General features: G+C 37.7%; 2 protein-coding genes across 2 annotated transcripts; one reads left to right on the forward strand and one right to left on the reverse strand.

Annotated features, from left to right (window-relative positions):
- Positions 1 to 211: 211 nt before the first annotated feature.
- On the reverse strand, positions 212 to 11,249 carry LOC146331941 (bone morphogenetic protein receptor type-2-like). The gene is made up of 11 exons (XM_084743370.1): positions 11,217 to 11,249; positions 9,263 to 9,482; positions 8,016 to 8,180; positions 7,629 to 7,783; positions 5,536 to 5,637; positions 5,222 to 5,443; positions 4,188 to 4,302; positions 3,229 to 3,386; positions 2,890 to 3,046; positions 1,404 to 1,540; positions 212 to 1,257 (listed from the first exon to the last, which is right to left on the reverse strand). The coding sequence occupies exons 1-11, from the start codon at positions 11,247 to 11,249 to the stop codon at positions 1,141 to 1,143; spliced, it is 1,581 nt and encodes a 526-aa protein (XP_084599496.1). The 3' UTR covers positions 212 to 1,140.
- LOC146331942 (cell division cycle-associated protein 7-like) lies at positions 11,248 to 19,391 on the forward strand. The gene is made up of 9 exons (XM_084743384.1): positions 11,248 to 11,256; positions 13,089 to 13,181; positions 14,638 to 15,018; positions 15,670 to 15,765; positions 15,876 to 16,022; positions 16,746 to 16,889; positions 17,214 to 17,363; positions 18,733 to 18,869; positions 19,215 to 19,391. Exons 1-9 carry the CDS (start codon positions 11,248 to 11,250, stop codon positions 19,258 to 19,260), a joined length of 1,203 nt encoding a protein of 400 aa, XP_084599510.1. The 3' UTR covers positions 19,261 to 19,391.
- The last annotated feature ends 1,884 nt before the right edge of the window (positions 19,392 to 21,275 follow it).

Below are 21,275 nucleotides of genomic sequence, written 5' to 3' on the forward strand. Positions count from 1 at the left end.
GCCGCTTCAGCAGCTAACAAGTTTTTGGAGGGAGAAAGACATCATGTTACTTCTGGATGTATAATCTTTATAATTAGCTACCTTCATAGTCTTATAGTGTCTTTCTTGATTTGTGAAATTATCTTTTATATTAAAAAACATCATGTGCAATTCAAGGCATAATTCAAAATCAAAATATTTGTCTCTCACCGTTGACTTAAGTCCAACACACTTTTCCACTCTTATGAAATAAATGGAACTCAGCTCATGGTGCTGGTTATATTCAGGTGTCCCAGTGTGACAGTATGCAAGCATGCAAAATACCAGGAAATCAAAGCAACTAATTGGAATGCAGTCATTATTATTAATTTCATTATTTACACCACCTGTTTCCTCCTGTGACATGTCAAAAAGTTTGCAGTAAAAAAAACAAACAACTGTGATCCATTCAAGCTCACTAGTTTGGCTTAGTGAGGTATTTTAAGGACCAGTGTGTAGGATTTAGTGGCATCAACTGGTGAGCTTGCAGGTTGCAAAAACCACATCTCACTGTCCCCTTTCAAGCATATAGGAGAAACTAAGGTGGCTGCAGAACTCGCACAAAAGTGGACACCATGAAAGACAACACACACCTTCTGTAGATATAAAATGCTCACTCTAAGATAACAAAAACACAACAAATATTATTTTCATGTGTACCAAATGTACTAGAAATATTATATTCCTTTGTTTGCCACATTCTGCCAATAAATCCCCCTAAATCTTACACAGTGGACCTTTGGATTTAACAGAACCATCATTAACAGTATTACTTTACTCTTTTTAAAATTACTATTACAAAATCATACATGACAGTTATATAAAATTAGGCAAAAACAAACTTATTGCTGTGAGTGAAGTAATTACATTTGGCTCTGTTCTTATTATGTCTTTTCAATTTTTCTATAATGTAAATGGATTACAGATAATTTACCCAGTTGTTAAAATGTAATAGAAAGAAATAGAGTCATGGAAACATGTCCAAGAAAAAGGGCTATGCATACAATTTAAACTGATGAAACTATACTAAAAAGCTCGGCAGTAGTGACACAAAGAGAACTGTGCAAATGCTTGATATGTAGATTACAACGAGTCAACCCAAAAAAAGAAAAAGAGAAACAGTCATGGACAGTAAGAAGACTGAAGAGAGACTAATCTGTCCACAACACAGTGAGCAGTCAGTCGGGCGTCCGGGTCATAGTCCCAGCAGTCTGTCAGGAGCTCCACCAGCGCAGACCCCTGAAAGTTGTGAAAATTTAGTCAGTACATTTACAAACTTCATCACAATATTTTCATGAGCCATCCAGTATATTTATTTTTTATTGCTAACTAGCCAACACAAAACTAATGTATGTGAAAGTAAGAAGCACCTGGTGTAAGAATACCTGTGGCAGCAGTCTCCAGTGTTGAGGTATGGAGGGTCTCTTGTCCATGCGAAACACGTAGAGGATGAGGCTCTCCAGGGTCACATTGGCCCCCAGCTCGTATTCATAAGGCAACAGATGCTGAGGAACAACACCGCCTACAGAGGGAGGCATTGGTATGAATTTTAACTTCCATTTAGTACCACAACACGGGTGCACACACACATCCAGCTGATCAACTTCAAAGGAAAGTGAGAACAGAAACTGTGACAATCTGAGTGATGTGATGTTTATTAGTTTTGATGTGTGGCTGCTGAATGGTCAGATCGAAATGAAGTACAGAGTTTCTGTAAATTACAGCAGCAATTTTAAAATTACTCGTGACTTTCATGATTATTACGTTTACCTCTGAGTTGTTTAGCGGAGAGGAGGATGTTACACAAACTGTCAAAAAATTGTGGATAACCTTCATAAGAGACTTATAACAAACTGTTCACCTGGACTTTTATATTTATTCATTATATTTATTTATTGTGTCTATCAAATTAATGATTAATTTGTTTATTATTAATCGTTCCAGCAAGGTTTGATTTTATTTTTCACTTATCTGACCCCAGACTATCCATCTGTATACAGTATATAGTGAAAATTATTCATATAATCATATATTATATTGGATATCCAACATACAGCTAATTCTGTTTAATATCCAAGGATCCTAACTTTCCCTTAGTATTGTTTTTGTTTTTGAAACTTCTCCTCTTAGCTTATTTTAGCCCTCATAAAATTGTTACGCTCAGTTTGCAAAATACTGGGTGACAATAGGAGGGCCCCCCCCCCCACCTACTTATGCTGAAGAAGCCTACACAGACTCAAAAGCCAAAGCGGTCAACGAGGCCATACCCACTAGCAAGTAATGCACTTTGTTTTCTCTTTGACATGTTTTCCCAACTTGATGCAAATTGAGTCACCGTTGTTAGCCAAGCGTGACCATGATGTTGAAGCAGAAAAAAAATCAGCTGCTCTTCAGGCTGCATGAGACCCCCCCACCCCCACCCCCGTATTTTGCACCATGGTAACTAGTTGTATTGTTTTCCTGTCAGAAACTTGCTGTCATCTTGGCCAAGTCTCCCTTGCAAAAGAGGTTTCAGATCTCCAGAGGACTTAACTGATCAAGTAAACATTAAGTAAAAGTAAAGTAATTAAGTAGACGTATTCTACTTTATATTTTATGTGGTCTACTTAAGTTATTGTACAACCTCAAGTCCCCAAAAGTTAGGACACTGTGTGAAAAAATACAGAATACAATCAAATTCAGAATGTGTGTATATTTATTTATTTAAAGTTAATCAGTTTGTACATTAAATATCTTGTGTTTGTACTGTATTCATCTGAATATAGGAATATAAATCATTGCAGTCTATTTGTATTTACACAGTTTTATCTGTCATTTATGTATGAATGTCTGTCTAACTGCCTATCTATTTATCTGATGAGGGAAGTTTACCTTCAAATAAATCTGAGCAGCGCATCCAGATCTCCCACAGCAGCAGTGCCAAAGCGTAGATGTCCCCCTGCATGAGACACCAGGTGCTTTCAAGGTTTACAGAGCCATCCAGGATCTCAGGGGACATGTACCGCAGCCTGCCCATCTGAGCAACACCCTGCAGATGCATAGAAATATGAACTGATTGTAGGTTTTCATTTATTCTGGTAGCAATTTGACAAAAGAGGAAGTCATATTGCACAGCTGAGCAGAGTCTTTACCTTCCTTTAAATTAGGTAAGATCACTTTTTTATGAATTCACTTTACCGTGACTGACCTGTAGTGAGCTGTGGATCTCACCTCCATGTTTGTTGTGTGGCTCTGCCAGCAGCGAGCTCCTGAACAAGAACGCAGGATGCTGGAACATCCAAAATCACACAGGACGCAGGTACCATCTGCTCTCACCAGCACGTTGGAGCTGCTGAGGTCTCTGTGGGCCACGGGAGGTTTATGTACATCTGCAAGAAAAGACGCACGTTTCTAATAATTAGGTGATTCTGATTCGTTTGTACATTTGACTGCAGCAGACTTTATGGACCAAAAAAGACTCACTTTAGTTTATTCATCAGTGCCCTGATAACTGGCAAGAGCTCCAATCATGGCACATGTAATTCATATTCAAAATTTAAAAATTCAGATGCTGTTTTGAGACTGTAAAACCTGCTTCAGTTTTGATTCAAGCTTCAATAAATTAATTTGTCACATGCTTAACTGCACATGTGAAATGAGATTACAACAACTCCAACAACTGTGCAAAGAGCTAAAGTAAGAGAGAAAAATAATGGGATGTCAATATAATAAAATAATGTAAGCTATATACAGGGGAAAAAAATATGGTCTATATGGCCTGGTGGAAGAAGCTTCTCCTTGGCTACATTTATAATTATAAATACAGCTACAATGTGCACACATGATTGTACAGGACTGCTTTCTGTACGTTATTAAATGCTCGGGTTAGGTCATAAGAACAAAATCAAATATGACAATATTTTTGACCAAATACCTTAATATCAGTATTTATCAACAATGCAACATGAGTGAAGAATGAGAGAAGAGCTAGAACAGTCTGGTAAATTCAGATAATTACATCATTTACTGTTATGCAGCCTTTGAAAAAAAATATAACGAGATCCAAAATATAGGACCATACCTAATCTCATATCATGATATCAATATAACATCGATATATTGCCGTTCCCTATAACATGCACAGACATACAGTACAAACACTTTGTTCGCAGTAATATTTTATTCAGTACCATGTCTGTGAAGGTCAGAGTGGAGATAGGAAAGTCCCTGTAATAACGACTGGCACAACTTCAGTGATGACATCCAGTTGGTGGTGTGTTTACACAGATAGGAGTGAAGAGAACCCTGAAATCAAAGGGACGGCAGTAATTAATGTCCAAGAATGTAACGATTAAAGAGTCTAAAACGTCTGGCCACAGGTAAACAATAAAGATTGTGAGAGAATGTAGTGCGATAGACTGTAGAAGTAAGGTTGGCAAAAAAAATTAAAATAAATAAAAGTAAAGTATTGATACTTTTGCAATGCCATCTCTTTAAAATGGTACAATGTCCATTATTAGTTCATTTGAGACCTCAGTTTAGTTCAGTCTTGACCTGTCTGAAATTTGGTTTGTAGCAAAATCAGACAGTGGTCAGTGACTTTTTCTGTATCAGAACTACGTGCAGGTTGTTTATTTTGTATCAAAAAAGGTACAGAGTATTGTACCTTCAACCACTGAGTTATCAATTCATGATATTTCAGTGGTTGAAAGTAAGCTGGGGTTTTTTGGACCCTGTAATCATGAATGCACCTGAGCAAAATATCTGACTCTTTGGCTGAATCTGACTATTTTATCAGTTGGCCACTAACTTTCTGTGTTTTCTGTTTGGTGCTGAGTGGGTGATGTGCAGCAGGTTTTTTTTTAAAGGTTTTACACTGAACACATTCGCCTTCTGCAGCCAAAGAACTAAACAATGAACTCAAACTTGCAATGGAGTTCTGTAAATTCAAAGAAAGCTGCAGACTCAGGTGTAGGTTCATCACTCATTCTGTAGGTTCATTACTACATGTGATCATCTTCACATTTGATTTTGTTATTATAAAAAATATCAGTCATAGCTGCATAGCTGAGAATAGTTTCAGTAGTGGTTACACGTCAGAATCAGGTATTCATTTCCTTATAAAAGAGTAAAATCCTTCCCAACCCTGATTCTCTCTTCTGCCCCTTCTCCTTTTTTTCTTGAATAACAATTGATTTTCCTTTTACAACTGGTTGCCACTCACATATTCAGCAAATTGCAGGACAATGAGCCAATTCCCTTCATCCGGTTTCCTCCCAGTGCCCAGGAAATGGACAATCCCAGCATGCTTCATTAGTGGTAGCTCATAAACCTCCTTCTCCACAGTAAATTTATGTTTCCAGCCTGCGGGGAAAACTTTCACAGCCACCACAGATGCCTGGTACTTCCCCTGCCAAACTGTTGCAAAACGCCCATGGCTCACAATCTGAAAACAGTACCAACATACAGATGAAATGCCAGTAAGATACATCACCTGATCGTGTGACCTAAAAATATTCTGCACACAGCCAGGCTTACCTGCTGTAGTTCAATGTCAGCGGCGTCAATCTCAGAGCTTTTTGTTGTTTGGCAGGAACACAGTGGTGAGACACTGTAATCGTCGAGGGAGGGCGGATTCTCCTCTAAAATATTCTCCTCTAAAAATAATGGAAGTAGACAGGCAATTAACACACACTCGCTGAAAGTAATCTGACACTCAAATAAAGTCACAATTTATTTTAAACCAGCTTGACTGAAAAGCCACAGAAAAGCCACATAAATCCAATTGAAGAGTACCAAACAAAGGACAGAGGCAAAGGGAGTATTACAGAAAGTGATAAACACCAAGGTCAGTCCAGCAGAGAGAATGAAACAGCTCCAAGGTCAAACAAAGACATCATGAGAACTGAGTCTGAGTTTAGAAAATGTGGAAACATGAAGACCACGGAGGCTGAAGAATATTTTTTTTTCAATACTTTGAGAAACAGAGAGGGTATATAATACATAATAACGCTACCTTTTTATCTTTCTTAAGCAATTATACGGCCTGTCTGATCTTTGTTGTTTAGTTTCACTCAATTCCTGGATTATGAGATCATGTTTATGTTATTTGATCACATAGACATGCAACAATCAAGCCAAGATAGTCTAATATTGCAGTTGGACATAGCTTCACACAACACCAAATACATAAAAAGATCTGTCCAAAGACTTGCACCATTAAGAGCATCCTTACTACTTGCATCTCAGTATGGTGCGCACCAGAGAGGGTGATGAAAACTGCCCAGCGCATCACTGGCCACTGAGGCTGTCGCACACAAACTGTGTCTGTAGAGGACGTGTAGCACCGACAGGGACAGCTCTCATCCTGTTTGCCCTCCTCCCCTCTGGAGGCACTACAGGTCTGTCCCTTCTAGGACCAGGAGGTTCAGGACCAGAGACGTATAAACATAAATGCCACATTGGCCTTTGAATAGTACGTCAACATCAGTGCCATGTCGGACAGGGTAAGACTGCCCTGTCAAAAAATACATGTAGATGGGGACTCTGCTGTTTTTCTGGATAAAAATCACTGTAACTTTTATTTCTCAACTGACTTCAATACGACATTTTTATATTCAAGGGTTCATGATCTACGTGGAGTAAGTTACAAAGAAGCTTTCATCCTCCTTGTAGATCAACTCTTGAATATAACATGACTCAGTGAAATCAGCTGAGATATAAACAGTGATTTCTATGCAGAAAAACAGCAGTTTGAAGCTGTCAGTGCAGCATCTACGAATATATGTCTGTGTCAGGGACAACTTCTTGTCTTCAGCTGTCATCTTGCTGAACTCTGCACCACTGTGATAGTTTTGCATCATGCATTTATACTAGGGAGGCACGATACTGGATTTTTGCAGATATCCAGCTAATTTTCGGCTGATTGTTGATGCCAATATATGTACTTATTTATTTCCCGCCTAACTGCAGAGAACATCAAGCCCTCTTGTAACAGAATTAATATTATTATGCCTACTCTTATTGTGATGACTCACTGTTAGATGCAGACATAAAATACAAAGCTTTTCAAAATAAGACAACTTTTTTTGTTAATGGATGTTTCTTGTTCATCATAAATTTGTCATAATGATCACAGTGACGGCTCTTAAGATGGGCACTTAAATTTAATTTACTGCTGCACAAGCTTATACATTATAGCATATTCATAGCTACTGCTTGTGTTTAATTACATATTATTTTTATAAAAATCTGGACTGAGCTTTTTGCACTTAATGAATCTAATCTAATCGAGACAGACTTCTCATGTGTGTTTGCTTAGTCAACACCTGCAGACATCACAATCTAACTGTAAAGATTTATTCTTGTTTAACTCCCACTTTCTATAATTGTTTTCAGTAAAGTGAAACAACACATTATTAGCAATAACAACAAAAAATATTTCCTTTATATTATGTTCTTGATCATTGCACTGTCTACAATAATGCATACAGCAATCAGGACAATCAAATTCAATTTACCTTTGAATGTTGTCGACTAAAGTACACAGACAAATAGAAAAATGCGAAAACCTAAGAAAATTAGTTGTAATAATTAAAGTTCTATATTAAATATCTTTGTTGCATTACTGCCATGATGCTAAAATCAAAAGTTACCTTACCTTTTTCTTTGAAGAGGCTTCTCCACTTGGCAGCAGTGATCATGAAGCACAGGATTAGCAAAACTCCAACCAGGACAAACAAAACTACTACCAGGATTATTACAGCAGTTTTCACACTCTTTTCATCTGCAAAGAAAACACAAGAAGTGCATGTTAGTATTAAGTATTAAGCGTATTTATTATTTTTTGATTTATTATTGAGTTAAAAGAGCAAACATATAATTTTAGCTAAAAAAGGATCAAGTTTCCAAATAAAGGTGTTTGTGTTGGAGGACACGTGAGTGCAGATATTAACTTATCACTATGTGGGTTGTGAGTGATATTAAATAATGAGTTAGCAATTTTATTATGATCATACCTACAGAATACGAGAAGGTGAGCCGAGGCTCTTCTGACTCTGGTGCCCAAGTGATGTTGCTGTTGCAAAGGTCTGTGTGGCACACGCACTTGATGAGGCGACCGTTGAAGCGTGTTTGTGGCCTGCAGGTTGCATCTGGGCAAGACTTCTCAGCTATGTCACAAGCTGCAACAGCAAAAATCAGTGACACAACAGGCAACTGACCCTTCCTAAGTCCCGCCCCGATTCGGTCCAATGACACTTGATCAAGATTGGTATCTTGGTCAACTTTCCCCCTTTCCTGTTTCCTGTTCTTAGTTATGTGCAGGGCTCATCTGTCTGTAAAGATGCTGCTGGCATATATAGTCACATCTTAAGCTCGTTAATACACACAATCTGTGTTAGTTTTTTCCCTAAGACTGTTGGCTTCTACATCTGTGCTCTGATTGGCTGTGAATGTGAGTGTAAGTATGGGCAGTTGGGAAAAAATTAGCAAGGAGGTTGTGATGGTTGAATGGTTCAAACACAGGAGTCTCCCCCAGGAAACCTGTGTGAGGCCAAATGTCACTTTTTAAAGAGTTATTATTTTCTTTCTTCTTCTTATTATTATTATTATTTTCAGCTTTCAGTTGCAGTTTGGCTCGGTTTAGGAACAAAAACTACTTGCCTACATTTCAGAAAAAATCTTTTACCGTAGATTTAAGAAAAGATCATGGTTTATGGTTAAAATAGACACTTTCACTGCATTAGAAAAGCTCTCTGACAATCACAAGGATGCTTCGTTGAGGCGATGAGAACTAGCCGAGTACGGCTGGACTAGGTGGAACAATCTTGAGGAAAAAAATAATGCAGTTAATCTATATCAATCATTACCTTACTATTAAGCTAGTGTTTTACTAACATTAGCTAACTAGTTAGATAGCATTTTTGTGAACATTCGCTAACTGAAGATGTGACCCTGTATGTCACTTTACAGGAAATTAAGAAAGTTGACCAAGATATCCAGATACTGTCATTGGGGCACAGAACAAAAAGGACCAGTACTTAATAAAGGTGAATAATAAAAAAACATGACAAACATAATAAGCCTGCAGACTCACCTATATTTATCACACGTTGCACAATATGCAATGCAGCAATTGTACACTTTCAGTGTCATAATATACCAATATCAGTCAGGTGTTGATTGGATTTTAAATTACTGACCTTTAGAACAAAATACAGACCATGCAGACAAGTCCAGAGGTCTTAAGTTTATGGTTTCTTACCGAGAACGTCAACCTCTGGCTGGCCATTGATGATCAGAAAATAGCCCAAACAGCACTGGGTGTTCTCACAGAGCTGCACGGACCCACTCACATTGCCAGCAGTTGTGTATATGTTGTTGTCTGGAGTCACTTGAAATGCACACTGTCTCTTCTGAGGAAAGGATTGACTGGAGATGCACACAAAGATGCATTCTGGGAGGAGGAGAAAAAACAACAGTCGCTGTAGGTGTGTTTTAATTGAGCAAAAATGCCTTCTTCTCTCTGGTTATACCAGGACGGTTTGTGACCTGGGCTTTATTATAGTGAAACTGTACTTAAAAAGCTATCAATTTAAGAAATGATCACAAACCATCGGGTTATTGTCTACTGCCTGTTTAAAGTAAATATTTACATTTAGACTTTATTTTCCTCAAGGGTAAATTCCTTTCCACAGCACTGGACACAATAAACAAAAAACAACACACAGGAACAACACAGTTCTTCTCAATCACTTTGTCTCATCAGTCTTAAGATCCTATAAACTGTTCAAAACATTTCATTGATGTTTCAAAACCAAGTTATTGTGTCAGTATATTGGCCGTTGCCACCTGCTCAAAATGTTTAGATGTTTTTCAGCATGGCAGTCGACCCTGGAAATGTGTTTTATACACAAAACTGTGTTTTGTTCTACTTTTTGTTGACGCTGACAGCTGGCTGTACTGTACAAGGATGTCAGCTTTGTCTTACTTAATGCTTTTGTGTACTGAACTTTTTAGATTCAGATTTCAGCAGCAGGTACAAGTTTACTGGATAAGTCAGCACTGTGCACAGAAGAAGTGAAAACTTGAGCTCAGTTTGTCTGTAGATATAGTTTGATGACTTGATCCTGTACGATTTCTATGTGGGTGAGTCAAGAAGAAGACCAAATGTGCCTCTTATCAAGATCCACAATATTCTTCTGCACACGCTGGATTTCTGCTTTACACCGTTTATCTGATTCTGGAATTTATTCAAAGATTATTTCAGTGAATTACTGTTCAAATAATCTGTTCTAAGGTGTTTCCCTGATGGTGATGCGGGTGATACGATACAATGAAGAAACACCTTTTCCAGGAACCTCTTATCAGTACTATAGTGACACGGCGTACAGTGGTAGAGACGGGTTACTCCTAATTCAGAAGTATAATGTTTCCTCTTACCTGTTGCGCTGTTTATTAATAATCTAGATTATTTTAGTGTGATTTGCAAAGTTTTGGAAATATCAGCTGTAGAGATGTCTGCCTTCGCTCCGATAACATGGAACTAAACGGCACGAGGCTTGTGGTGCTCAACGCGCCAAAAAATACATTTGAACAACTCAGCAGTCTTTGTAGAACTCATTACCTGATCAGTCAAGATAATCCACAGACCTTGTTGTGAGCAGTTTCATGTAGGAACTATTTTCTTTCTTTTGAACTACACCCACCAACTGAATCATGTCATGATTTTTGGAAAGACACTGCTGCAGTTTTTCAAATGCATTTTTTTTAGTACCATCTAGTTCCATTATACCTGAGAGAAGACTAAGATCTTCACGGCCGATATCTCCAGCAAAATAATTTTGGGGGACCTGTCCCTTATTGACCGATGCAGCATTAATTCTAGGCAAAAATATGACTGACGGGATGTAGATATTTTTACTATCTTCATTCAATTATTATTAATAACTAAATACTCAAATATTTAAACTCTTAAATTCAAAATTTTCATCATCTAACAGGGTTTTGTAAGATGATGATTTTATTATTTAGGTTAGGAGCCACAGCAGGTACCTGAACAATGAAGCACTACATTTGCACAGCAACTAATTACTATCAGAAATCACACTGCAAATCAGAGGTCATTAAACAATGAAAAGTTCACATGGAAAACAAACCCAGAAAGACAGAAAGAAACACATACAGAAGCAGCTTCAATAGCGAAAGCACTCACCCACAGCCAAAATCAGACGCCACTGTTGCAGGATCATGGTCACTGTGAGCCCACACTGGGCAGCCTGGCAGGGAGTGAATATTTATCAGCCTTGGGAATGTGAGAGGAGTTTACCACGTTTCCCAGCATCACTCCCACTGCCACACACCTGCACGTACAACATATGTATACTGTCTGCTGTATAACGGGCTGTGGGAATACTGAACGTTTATCAACATAATCATCTCCCACACCAGAAATACCATCTAGGCTGCCCTCTGCAGCTGACTTGGTTCTTTGGGAAAACTCAAGTAAAAACAATAAGGTTCTAGACAAATTCACTAGAGCCACATACAGGCACTTAAAGTCAGCGACAACATCTATTGATTGTTTTGTTTTTTTCCCCTCATTTTATTCTAGACTCTAAAAGCATGTAAGACCATTTATGCCAAGAAAAGGACAGGATGATTTTAATACTATAAAGACAGCAATACAAAATATTCATAGCAAATCAAAATGCAATTCTATGGTGTAAAATTATGGGATAATCAAAGTTGTAACTTTTAAAATCAACATTACAATATATTAAGTCAGTCTTTTCAAGTCAAAATTATAATTTTTGTGTGAAATTTTCATCACAAACTTTGTCACTTACTTCTTACTTTCTTTCTTCTTTGGTGATCCTCTGTTTTTTTCCCCTGGTGCCATCAGGTTGACAGTTACTGGTTTTGAGTGAAATGTTTTGACACGTATTGAAACAGAACAGAAATTCATGTCCCCCAGTGGATGAGTCAGGTCAAAATTTTAACATGTTCAATACTTTGGTCGGTGATCAAATCAAGTGGCAACCTCTGGAGCTAAAAAATGAAACCAACACAAAGTGTCAAAAACTGTATCATTGAATGGCATCAAAAACGAGCCCACATTAAAATCCCCAACTCTACAGCAGAAACAAACATGTTTACAGCCTGGTGCAAAAAAACAGTTGCGTTGTCTTTAAAGCAAATTTCATGTTCATGACAATTGTACAAGGGGTGATTTTTTATATAACTTACCTTTTTAAATTATATTAGAATTTAACTTCTGCATAATTAAGGGAGTGGCTGTTTGCTAGATTGTTGCTTCATTTGGTCTCCTCATCTGTATCCATGCTCCACCTCTTTGCCCCATGGAGCGCACAGGTCACGCCCCTTCCGGTGTAACCCATGGACCTAAAGTTGAAAAAAATATAGTCAGGTTGCAAAGTACACTCCCTACTTGACATGTATAATGACACTCATTGAGTCGGAGGTGATGCTACATTATCTCAAAAAATAGTTTGGCCTTGAGTCAACATTCATCATTTTAACATCTCAAGTCATCTACTGTTTTTCTGCTTTAAAACTGTAAGATTTTGCGATTTTCACAACCTGTTTGCACCACGTTAAAATCTTTCAGGTATTTGCTTTGAGGATTTATTTTATTTTTATTTTTATTTTATCTTATTTTGACTGTCTTTGAGTCTTCTTTAAAAGTGCATTTTACTTCGAATATCACGTTTTCAAAGTTAGCCTGGTCTGCTACTATTTTTGTGTCTTTTCTTGAGAGGCTGCATGTTTCTGTTTCAGTTCACCTCTTGAGGGCGGAGTTTATAAATCGACGTTGTCCGAGGTGAATTCTATGCATGCGTGCTGCCCTACACAGCAAAACGAGCGCACCTAACGGTCAATCATCAGATTAATTGAATAGTTACCTGCGCCGGCGGACCTAGCTAGCTAAACTTCAGCCGCTAGCGCTTCAACGGTCAACAACAATAAAATGGTAAAGTACCTTAATATTATTAATTTATCAGGGTAAATACGTACTATAGATGAATTGGACATGTTTGAGTTGAGTTTGTTGTTTTATCTCTCTTCAGGCTGGGGCTAAGGAGCTAGCATTAGCTGATGTTTTTGCTCAGGACTCTGAAAATGAGCCAACTTTTTATGGTTTTTCTGACAATGAAATCAAGGTGAGTGTTTGAGCTAATTATTTGAATTAAGGCCTTCATGTTGCCAGCATCAGATTAGGGATTACGAAGTAAACATTAACCTACGTTTTAGTTTGTAATGTAATGTGCACCTAGTTTGGTTGGTTCACACGGTTTCTGCAGGTCCTTCAAAAGTCTGAAATTAAATACATTCTCTTACATACGATTTTGCTAAGTCTTAAAAATTGAATTATGATGTTTTGGATGTGTTTGTTGGGATAAAAATGTATTGATCACGGTCTAACAACTGCACTGAACTAAGTGATACTAATATAAACTGCGGGTGTATTTTTTTGCTCCTAAAATAGGTCTGAAATTAATTTCTTCCTAAAAAGCCTTAAATGTAACACGTGGAAACCGTGGTTTCCATATAACACTGTATATTTTAACACTGTTCAGTTAGGAATATTACCTTCACCGTGGGTAGCAGTGATGAAAGAAGTAACTAACTCTAAGATTTTTTACTTGAGTAAAAGTAGAGATACTTAAGTCCAGAAATACTCAAATAAAGGCCCTGAATTCAAACTGTTACTTCAGTAAAAGTATAGAAGTATCAAAAATACAAGTAACTACTCTATTCTGCAGAATATCTCCAGACACAGTCTTATAATATTGTACTATTCTAGTTTTTAGAGCTGCAAGTTCATTGTTGATTAATCTGTCGAGTGTTTTCTCATTTAATCGACTAGCTGTTTGATCTATAAAAGAAAAGGGTGAACATATTGATCAGTGTTTCTCAAAGCCCATGATGATGCTGTCAAATGTCTTGTTTTGTCCTCAACCCAAAGATAGTGTAGCTGTAAAGAGAGGAATTTTACATTCTTTTCTCAAGACATGACCCAAATCGATTAATTGATTATCAGAATTGTTGCTGCTTAATTTATTAGTTGACAGCTAATCATATGAACACATCATATTTTTTAATGTAAAAAGTATCTGTCGGTGTAAAATGAATATGCAGTTGAGTAAAAAGTACAATATTTACCTCCAAAATGTAGTGGAGTATAAAAATAAAGTAGAATAAAATAGAAATACTCAGGTTAAGTATGCCAACATTGTCATAAAGCACAGTACTTGAGTGTACATAGTTATTTGCACTTGAGTTGTAATATTTCATTGATTAATTGTCAACTATTAAATTAATCACAAACTATTTTGATAACTGTTTAATCTATTTGAGTAGTGTTTTAGGAAAAACATTTACATTTACAAAACATCTATATTTTCACCATTTTCTGGCATCTTGTAGACCAAAAAAGCAAACTGATTAATGGAGAAAATAATTGACAGATTAATCGACAGTAAAAATAATGGTTGGGTGCAGCCCTACTTAAACTGACAACTGACACCTTATGCATTTTATCTTTGAGTTTTGACAAAATTTTGCTGAGATGTGTCACTTGTCAAATGATGAATCACTTTTCTTTATGTTCATCAGAATTCACATCTGGAAGATGAAGATGAAGTCCAGTCTGACCTTTCCCCCAAGGAGCAGAAAGCCACATCTAAACCATCTTCCCGTGTCTACGCCTTCAGACTGAGGGTGGCTCTCCGCTCCACTCCCTCTACTCAGCAGTCCGCTGATGATGAGGAAGAAGAGGAGGCAGAGGAGGAAGAACCAAAGAAAAAAAAGAGAGCAGTGAAGAGCCCAGGAAAGCCTAGTCATGCAAAGAGAATGAAACGTGTTAAATTTGAAGATGAAGAGACGGCAGTGGCTCGGACGTCTCCCTCTGAGGAGTGCGGATCTGATTCAGCTGAAGATGCAGCAGATTCATTCTTGGCCAAGAGACAAGAGAACATCAAGGCTAACAAAGCGATGGTAAACCACAAACACAGAAGCATATACAGTACTGACAGACTGATGTAACAGTGTTGCTACTCCCAACCAACAAAATTTAAAGAGATAATTCACCCAGAAATGAAAATTCAGTCATTATCTACTCACCCTCATGCTGATTAAGGGGTGAGTTTGTTTTGTTAGTCTGCAAAACACTGCTGGAGTTTCACAGGAAAACAGTGGTGCAGAATCTCCCAAACAGTGGAAGTGAATGGTGACCAGTTTTCAAAGGTAAAAAACAACTGGGGGAAAAAAACTGGCATAATCCAAGTCTCCTTAAGTCCCAACATGCGTTTGCACAATGTCACAACACAGACACCCAATTCAGACAGCGTGCATGTGTAGATTTAGGATAAAAACATGGTGTAAATAACATTTTTTTAGTCAACCAGGCATGTTGGGGCTTTAGGAGATTCTGATCACATCAGAGGAGCAGCATGGAGACATTTCATGTTATAAAGTTTATGGGACAAGGCTGTCATGGCTGTTGACATTGAAAAGTTCAGGAAATTGTGGTATTGGTGTAATACAAACATGCTTTAGTGCTCGTAGATTTACCCTACTTGAATGACTCAAGATGCTGTGTGATTTGCCGTGTATCTAATCCTTTTTATCTTCTCTGTTCTCTAACAGTTGGCTCAGCTGATGGCCGACCTACAGAAGATGCCAGGAGGTGCAGGGCTGCTGAAAAAACAAGCAGGCAAACTGAAGAAGAAAGAGAAAAGTTCTGTGAGTAGAAGATGTCGAAGTCTATCTAAATCTCTTGCACACACAGGTGTTTTGTCACTGCAGTTTTTTTTTTAATTTACTGAAGTGATTTTATCCATCATCGCCTGCAGCGTCCACCACGCTCTGGTGGAGGAGAGTCCAGGAGGAACCCAGAGCGGGCGTCTCGCAGACAGACCCGCTCTATGGGGGGAGTTGATGATCCTTCAGCCACAAAGGAGGAAGAATTGGAGCTCAGCTTAGAAGAGGAGCTGCTGGAGGTCAGCTTTGTCATTTATTAAGGACCAGTTGAAAATGTTTACAAAGGGATTGGGAGCCACTACACTATTTTTTTATGTTGTTTTTGAAGTGGCTGAAAATATTGCTGCTGAACCTGTCTACAGTAGTACATTACATAGCTTCCATGCTGGTATTCGTCTCTGCTTCTCCGAACTGGGAGGACTGACATCTACTGTAGCTAACACACTGACTATCGATAAGTAGCTCATACAACAAACATCAAACAATCTGAATTAACCCTTTAATCACAAATGTTAGCTGGTGACATGTTGTGTCTGCTATCTGGCATCATGCTGGAGATGCCACAGTTAAATTAACTGGCTTGATGAATACACTTGAGTACCTCATACAACTCATTACTGCACTCATTGTGCAGTAAAATTACTGAACTTTTTCTGGTAGAAATAGTGGTTTTCATTACACTACAAGAAATATTCTGAATGCTTTTATTTTGTATTTGTACAATTTTGTCTTATTTACTTTTAAAGTAGATCGGGGCAAAAAAATCTAATAATTTCATGTCGGCATTATTGTGTAGTACAAAAACATTTTTCAAAACATGCTGTAGGATTGTGCATCTCATTTTGTATTTGTTATATACACTGTATTATAGGGAGAGGTGAATCTAACATAATCTGTATCTTGTCAATTTCTGTGTAAAACCTCACATTAAATACATCTGTATTTTCATCTTTGTGTTCCAGGTACGCAGAGCTCCACAGCGCCGTGGTGCCCCACGTCCCACCCAGAGTAAACCTCATATTATCCGTCCGGTGGAGGAGATCACAGAGGATGAGCTTCAGCTGGTGGCAGACAACATGACTGATAAAGTTTACAACAGAGTCACAGTGAGTTCTCAACCAGACGCTACCTACAGTTATTTTTCAGTTAGATAAACTCTATGGGTTAACATTTGTGCCAATATCAGGGAAGTATGTAGCTCAGTTAGCCCAGGGATCGCTAATTAAATCACTGTTGAAACTTTAGTTCAGAGTACTTATATTTGAGAAAAAACTCCTGGTCATCAGGTCATACCAGGTGGAAATCTCTCCATCTCTGAGGCCTAAAAATTGTGCTCAATTTCTGTATGACAGAATAATGTTATAAAATAAAGATAAAACTGTCAGTGTACCTGTCCACCGTCTCTGTAGTTGAACTTTGTGTATTTTCAGGGCTCCACATGTCATCAGTGCCGTCAGAAGACTGTTGACACGAAGACATGCTGCCGCAGCGAGGACTGTCGGGGGATTCAGGGTCAGTTCTGTGGGCCGTGCCTGAGGAACAGATATGGAGAGGACGTCAAGAAGGCACTGCTTGATCCGGTTAGACTGCTGACACAGACACACACACACACACCAAACACACACGCTCTCTCTCTCTACACCTGTGCAGATACAGAACACATTGTTTAAGTATTGACTGACTGAGTCTTGCATGCAGGGTTGATTTTATATAACAAAGCTGTATTGGTATATGTAGAGATTTATGGACAGGATTTATCCATCACTTCCTGTGACACAGTGTTTCACATCAGTAGATGCACAACCTTGTCATGCAACCAGAAACCAAAAAATAGATCCTGACACAATTTACTAATACTGTATTTTGTACTGTAGGTCACATGTAAGTGTTAGTTTTAACCACAGGAAAAAAAACATAGGGAAAGTATGTACAGCCACGCCACCTAGTTTAGTTGATTGATAGTTGTGGTTGGTTTTCTGTGCACCATTATTTCCTGATGTCTGAACAAACATCAAAAATACATCGTCTTGTGTCTAATGTTCATGTTTCCTCCTGGTACGAGTATTGGGCTCTTTGATTGACACACTGATATTTGGTCAGGTCTGGGCAGTATAGCTGAAAATTTTATCGCAATAAAATGTTGAATTTCAGTTGATCGATAATGCATGATGATTTTTAATTAAACTATTTTTTAATTAAGACCAACAGAAAAATTGTTGAATTTAACCACTTTACTTTGAATCTACCTACATTCAATTGAATGTAATCACTAATAATAGATTTGCAAAAAAAAAAAAAAAAGAAAAGAAAAAGAAAACTATGACTGGCAAGCTGACCTCTCCTTTAACAATATCTTCACAATCTGCACTCAGTTCTGTTTCTCACTTCACATCAACACACTTGTTGAACGATTGGCTGTGTACAGATCATTTGTTATAAGGGATACACGTTGATATAGGATATATGCGTATTTGTTATGTGCTGTCATGGTGGTTTGCTTTTAAGTGAAACTATTTATCATTTTATTGAATAATTCTCTTATTGCTACTGATGACATGTCAATTGTCGATACTTATCATTACTGCTTTATTGCCCGGGCCTATATTTGGTAAGTGTCAGTTAAAACAAACAAAAAAAAATTGTCCCTTCAGAATACATATATTTTAAGTTAATTTAAAAATGTAAAAACTCCTCATTAAGTGGTAAGACAAAGTGAATAATAACTCACGTACTTCTCTTAAGACAGTTGTTCACAGGCTTCATCTCTTTGTGCTGTTCATTATTTGCACCGTTAACTAAACAACCCTGCAGGTCAAAATAGTAGCACTTTGTACTGTACAGGTAAAGAATTAAAAAAAAAACACAACAACTCCTAATCTTTTTACTTGTGTACTGTTATTTTGTCTTTCTGTTATTCCAGTAAATTTAACCATTTTACTATCTCCCCAGGAGTGGAGGTGCCCTCCCTGTCGTGGAATTTGCAACTGCAGTTTCTGCCGCCAGCGTGAGGGCCGCTGCCCGACTGGCATCCTGTTCCCCTTGGCTCAGTACCACGGCTTCTCTGACGTCCACTCCTACCTCACCAGGTAGGGAACAACAACATAAGGTTTTAGTTGATAAATTCAGGTGTTTTCAAGTTGCTGATTACTGCAATAGCAACATAAAATGTAATTAATTCCCTGTTTTTTTTTTTGTTTTTTTTTGTTTTTTTTACAATATCCTGTATGCATATTTATATGGAGCCCCTCCGATTCCAACGAAGTGGCCCAGGGTCCTCCTTGCAAAAAGACAAGACATGTCATTCAGTTCAGGGGTTGAATCTAATAATCTGTATCAAAAACTTGGCTATTACTCTGCTAATCCACCTTAATGTGTGATGGTTAGTGCTAGAACTGTCAAACACCTATAATGTGTTCTTTGTTTTCTTGCAGCCTGCGCAACAAACTGAAGAATGAGGATGATGATGTAGAGATGTGAGATCACCACTAGGGGGAGCAAATGTTCAAACTGTTGTCTTGCATTTTGTGTTTTAATGTTTTAAGGCTTTTAATCAGAGTAAAATGTTCCCAAAATGTTGTTTTAAATGAATAAAGGCATTTTTATCAGTTGATCTGATGAACTGTTTTTTGAGACAAATGAGACAAAGTTATATTTATAATTTTAATCCAGCTGTTGGCATTTGCAGTAGTTGTATACACACAAAATATAAAATCCCTTATTTAAAACGGGGCAAAGAAAATAAGGGCACTTGTTGTCCAATGAACTTAATCTATAGAGTTTCAAAGGAGAGCTTTTAAACATACATTTTCTGACATTATACAAGTTGCAATTAACATTTCTCAAATAAAGCAGAATTCTAAAGCAAAGGAAATTTCAACAAAGGTGAGAAGCATCTTTTTCAGAGAAACATTAACTTTATACATTTTGCGATTTATTTATTTGGACAACAAAGATGTGAGTCCGAAGTTTGCCTCAGAGCTGGATCTTTTCCAGTTAGAACTTTAACATATGCAGTACAAAGAGTAAAAATTATTAGAAAGTTCATGGACCAAAGAAAAAAAATTCCTAGTTTTGCTTATAAAATGAGTATGAACCTTTGGTTTTGAGCTTACATATTTATGCTGTCTGGACATAATTACAAAATACTTAACTCTGACCAGATATGACTAAATAGGAGACATTTTCCAACAGAAAGAAAACAAACGGATGGGACTGCAAGGCAAAGTCTCAGATGAAAATTACACCACAGAAAAAATAAGTACTGGGAAGATCTGGACTGTATAGAATACATTCTATGACAGAAGGCTCGTAAGTTTACACATTTAATCTACATATATATATATATATATATATATATAAAAGTAATAACATAAGATTAAGATTTGATTGTGCATGAGAGGTTCATACGACTGAAAGGCAATCTCCTGCAAACGTGTTAAGATGATCCTGCCTAAGCTAAGAATTTCTGTAGCCTTTACATTACCAAAAATATATAATATATACATAAAAAAATCAAAATGTTTGTGCTATGATAAACATATCAAAGCATGATGGCTTGAATGTGTGTACCTACAGAAGAGGTTAAAGAGTTATTCTCAGGATCTCAGTGCCCTGACACACTGACATCCTCACACTGATTAGTGCTTCTGGCTCTGACCTGGTCGTGACCGTGAACGTGTACACGAAGACGCCACATTGGCCTTTGTATCACACGACAGGGTTGCCACCATATTGGTCCTGGCAAGACTGACCTGTGAACAGGTTTATGTAAACAGGGGGGCTGTGTTTTTTTTCTGGATAAAAAGCACTATAATGTTTATTTCTCAACTGATTTCAATGAGTTTTTATATTCAAAAGTCCATGATCTACACAGTGTCTCACCTTTAACGATCAAAAAGGAACTCTGCTGAGTCCAATTATGACTCCTTAAAAAAAAAGAGCGAAGCCTAAAAAAAACTGTAATGACAAGGACTTGGCTAACACCATTTATAAATCATGCACCTTTTTGTTATAGGCCACTCGCATCATCACGCCCTTTTTTGTCAGGGCCACGTTCAGCCCTGACAAAACGTAGCAATTAAATGATAACGGTGCTGCATTAAACACCCTGGTGTGCACTGCACCACCTTTTTAATACAGCAGTGTTTAGATACACGTCACTGCTGATTGGGTACCACCTGTGACACCCCCCCCCAAACAAGAACCAACACATCTAAAAGCCTGTTGCACACCTTTGTGAACCATTTTGAGTGAACAAAGTTTTCAGACTGAATGTCCCGCAGCTGTCCTTTGGATCATGACCAACCTTTCCTCTAACTCTAATGAGTGTGTGAATCCGTTTGGAAGTTTTGTGCCTTTTGTGACAATTGGAATGAAAACAAAGACACGCCTTCACACACGCACTTGACCTCCATGCCAAATTTCAGGCGCCAAGGCCAAAAACTGTGGCCACCAAAAGATGGGGAATAAACTGACCGACAGAGAGGCCTATA

This window comes from Lutjanus erythropterus, chromosome 2 (assembly GCF_056507025.1).
Source record: "Lutjanus erythropterus isolate fLutEry1 chromosome 2, fLutEry1.hap2, whole genome shotgun sequence".
NCBI classification, from domain to species: domain Eukaryota; kingdom Metazoa; phylum Chordata; class Actinopteri; order Lutjaniformes; family Lutjanidae; genus Lutjanus; species Lutjanus erythropterus.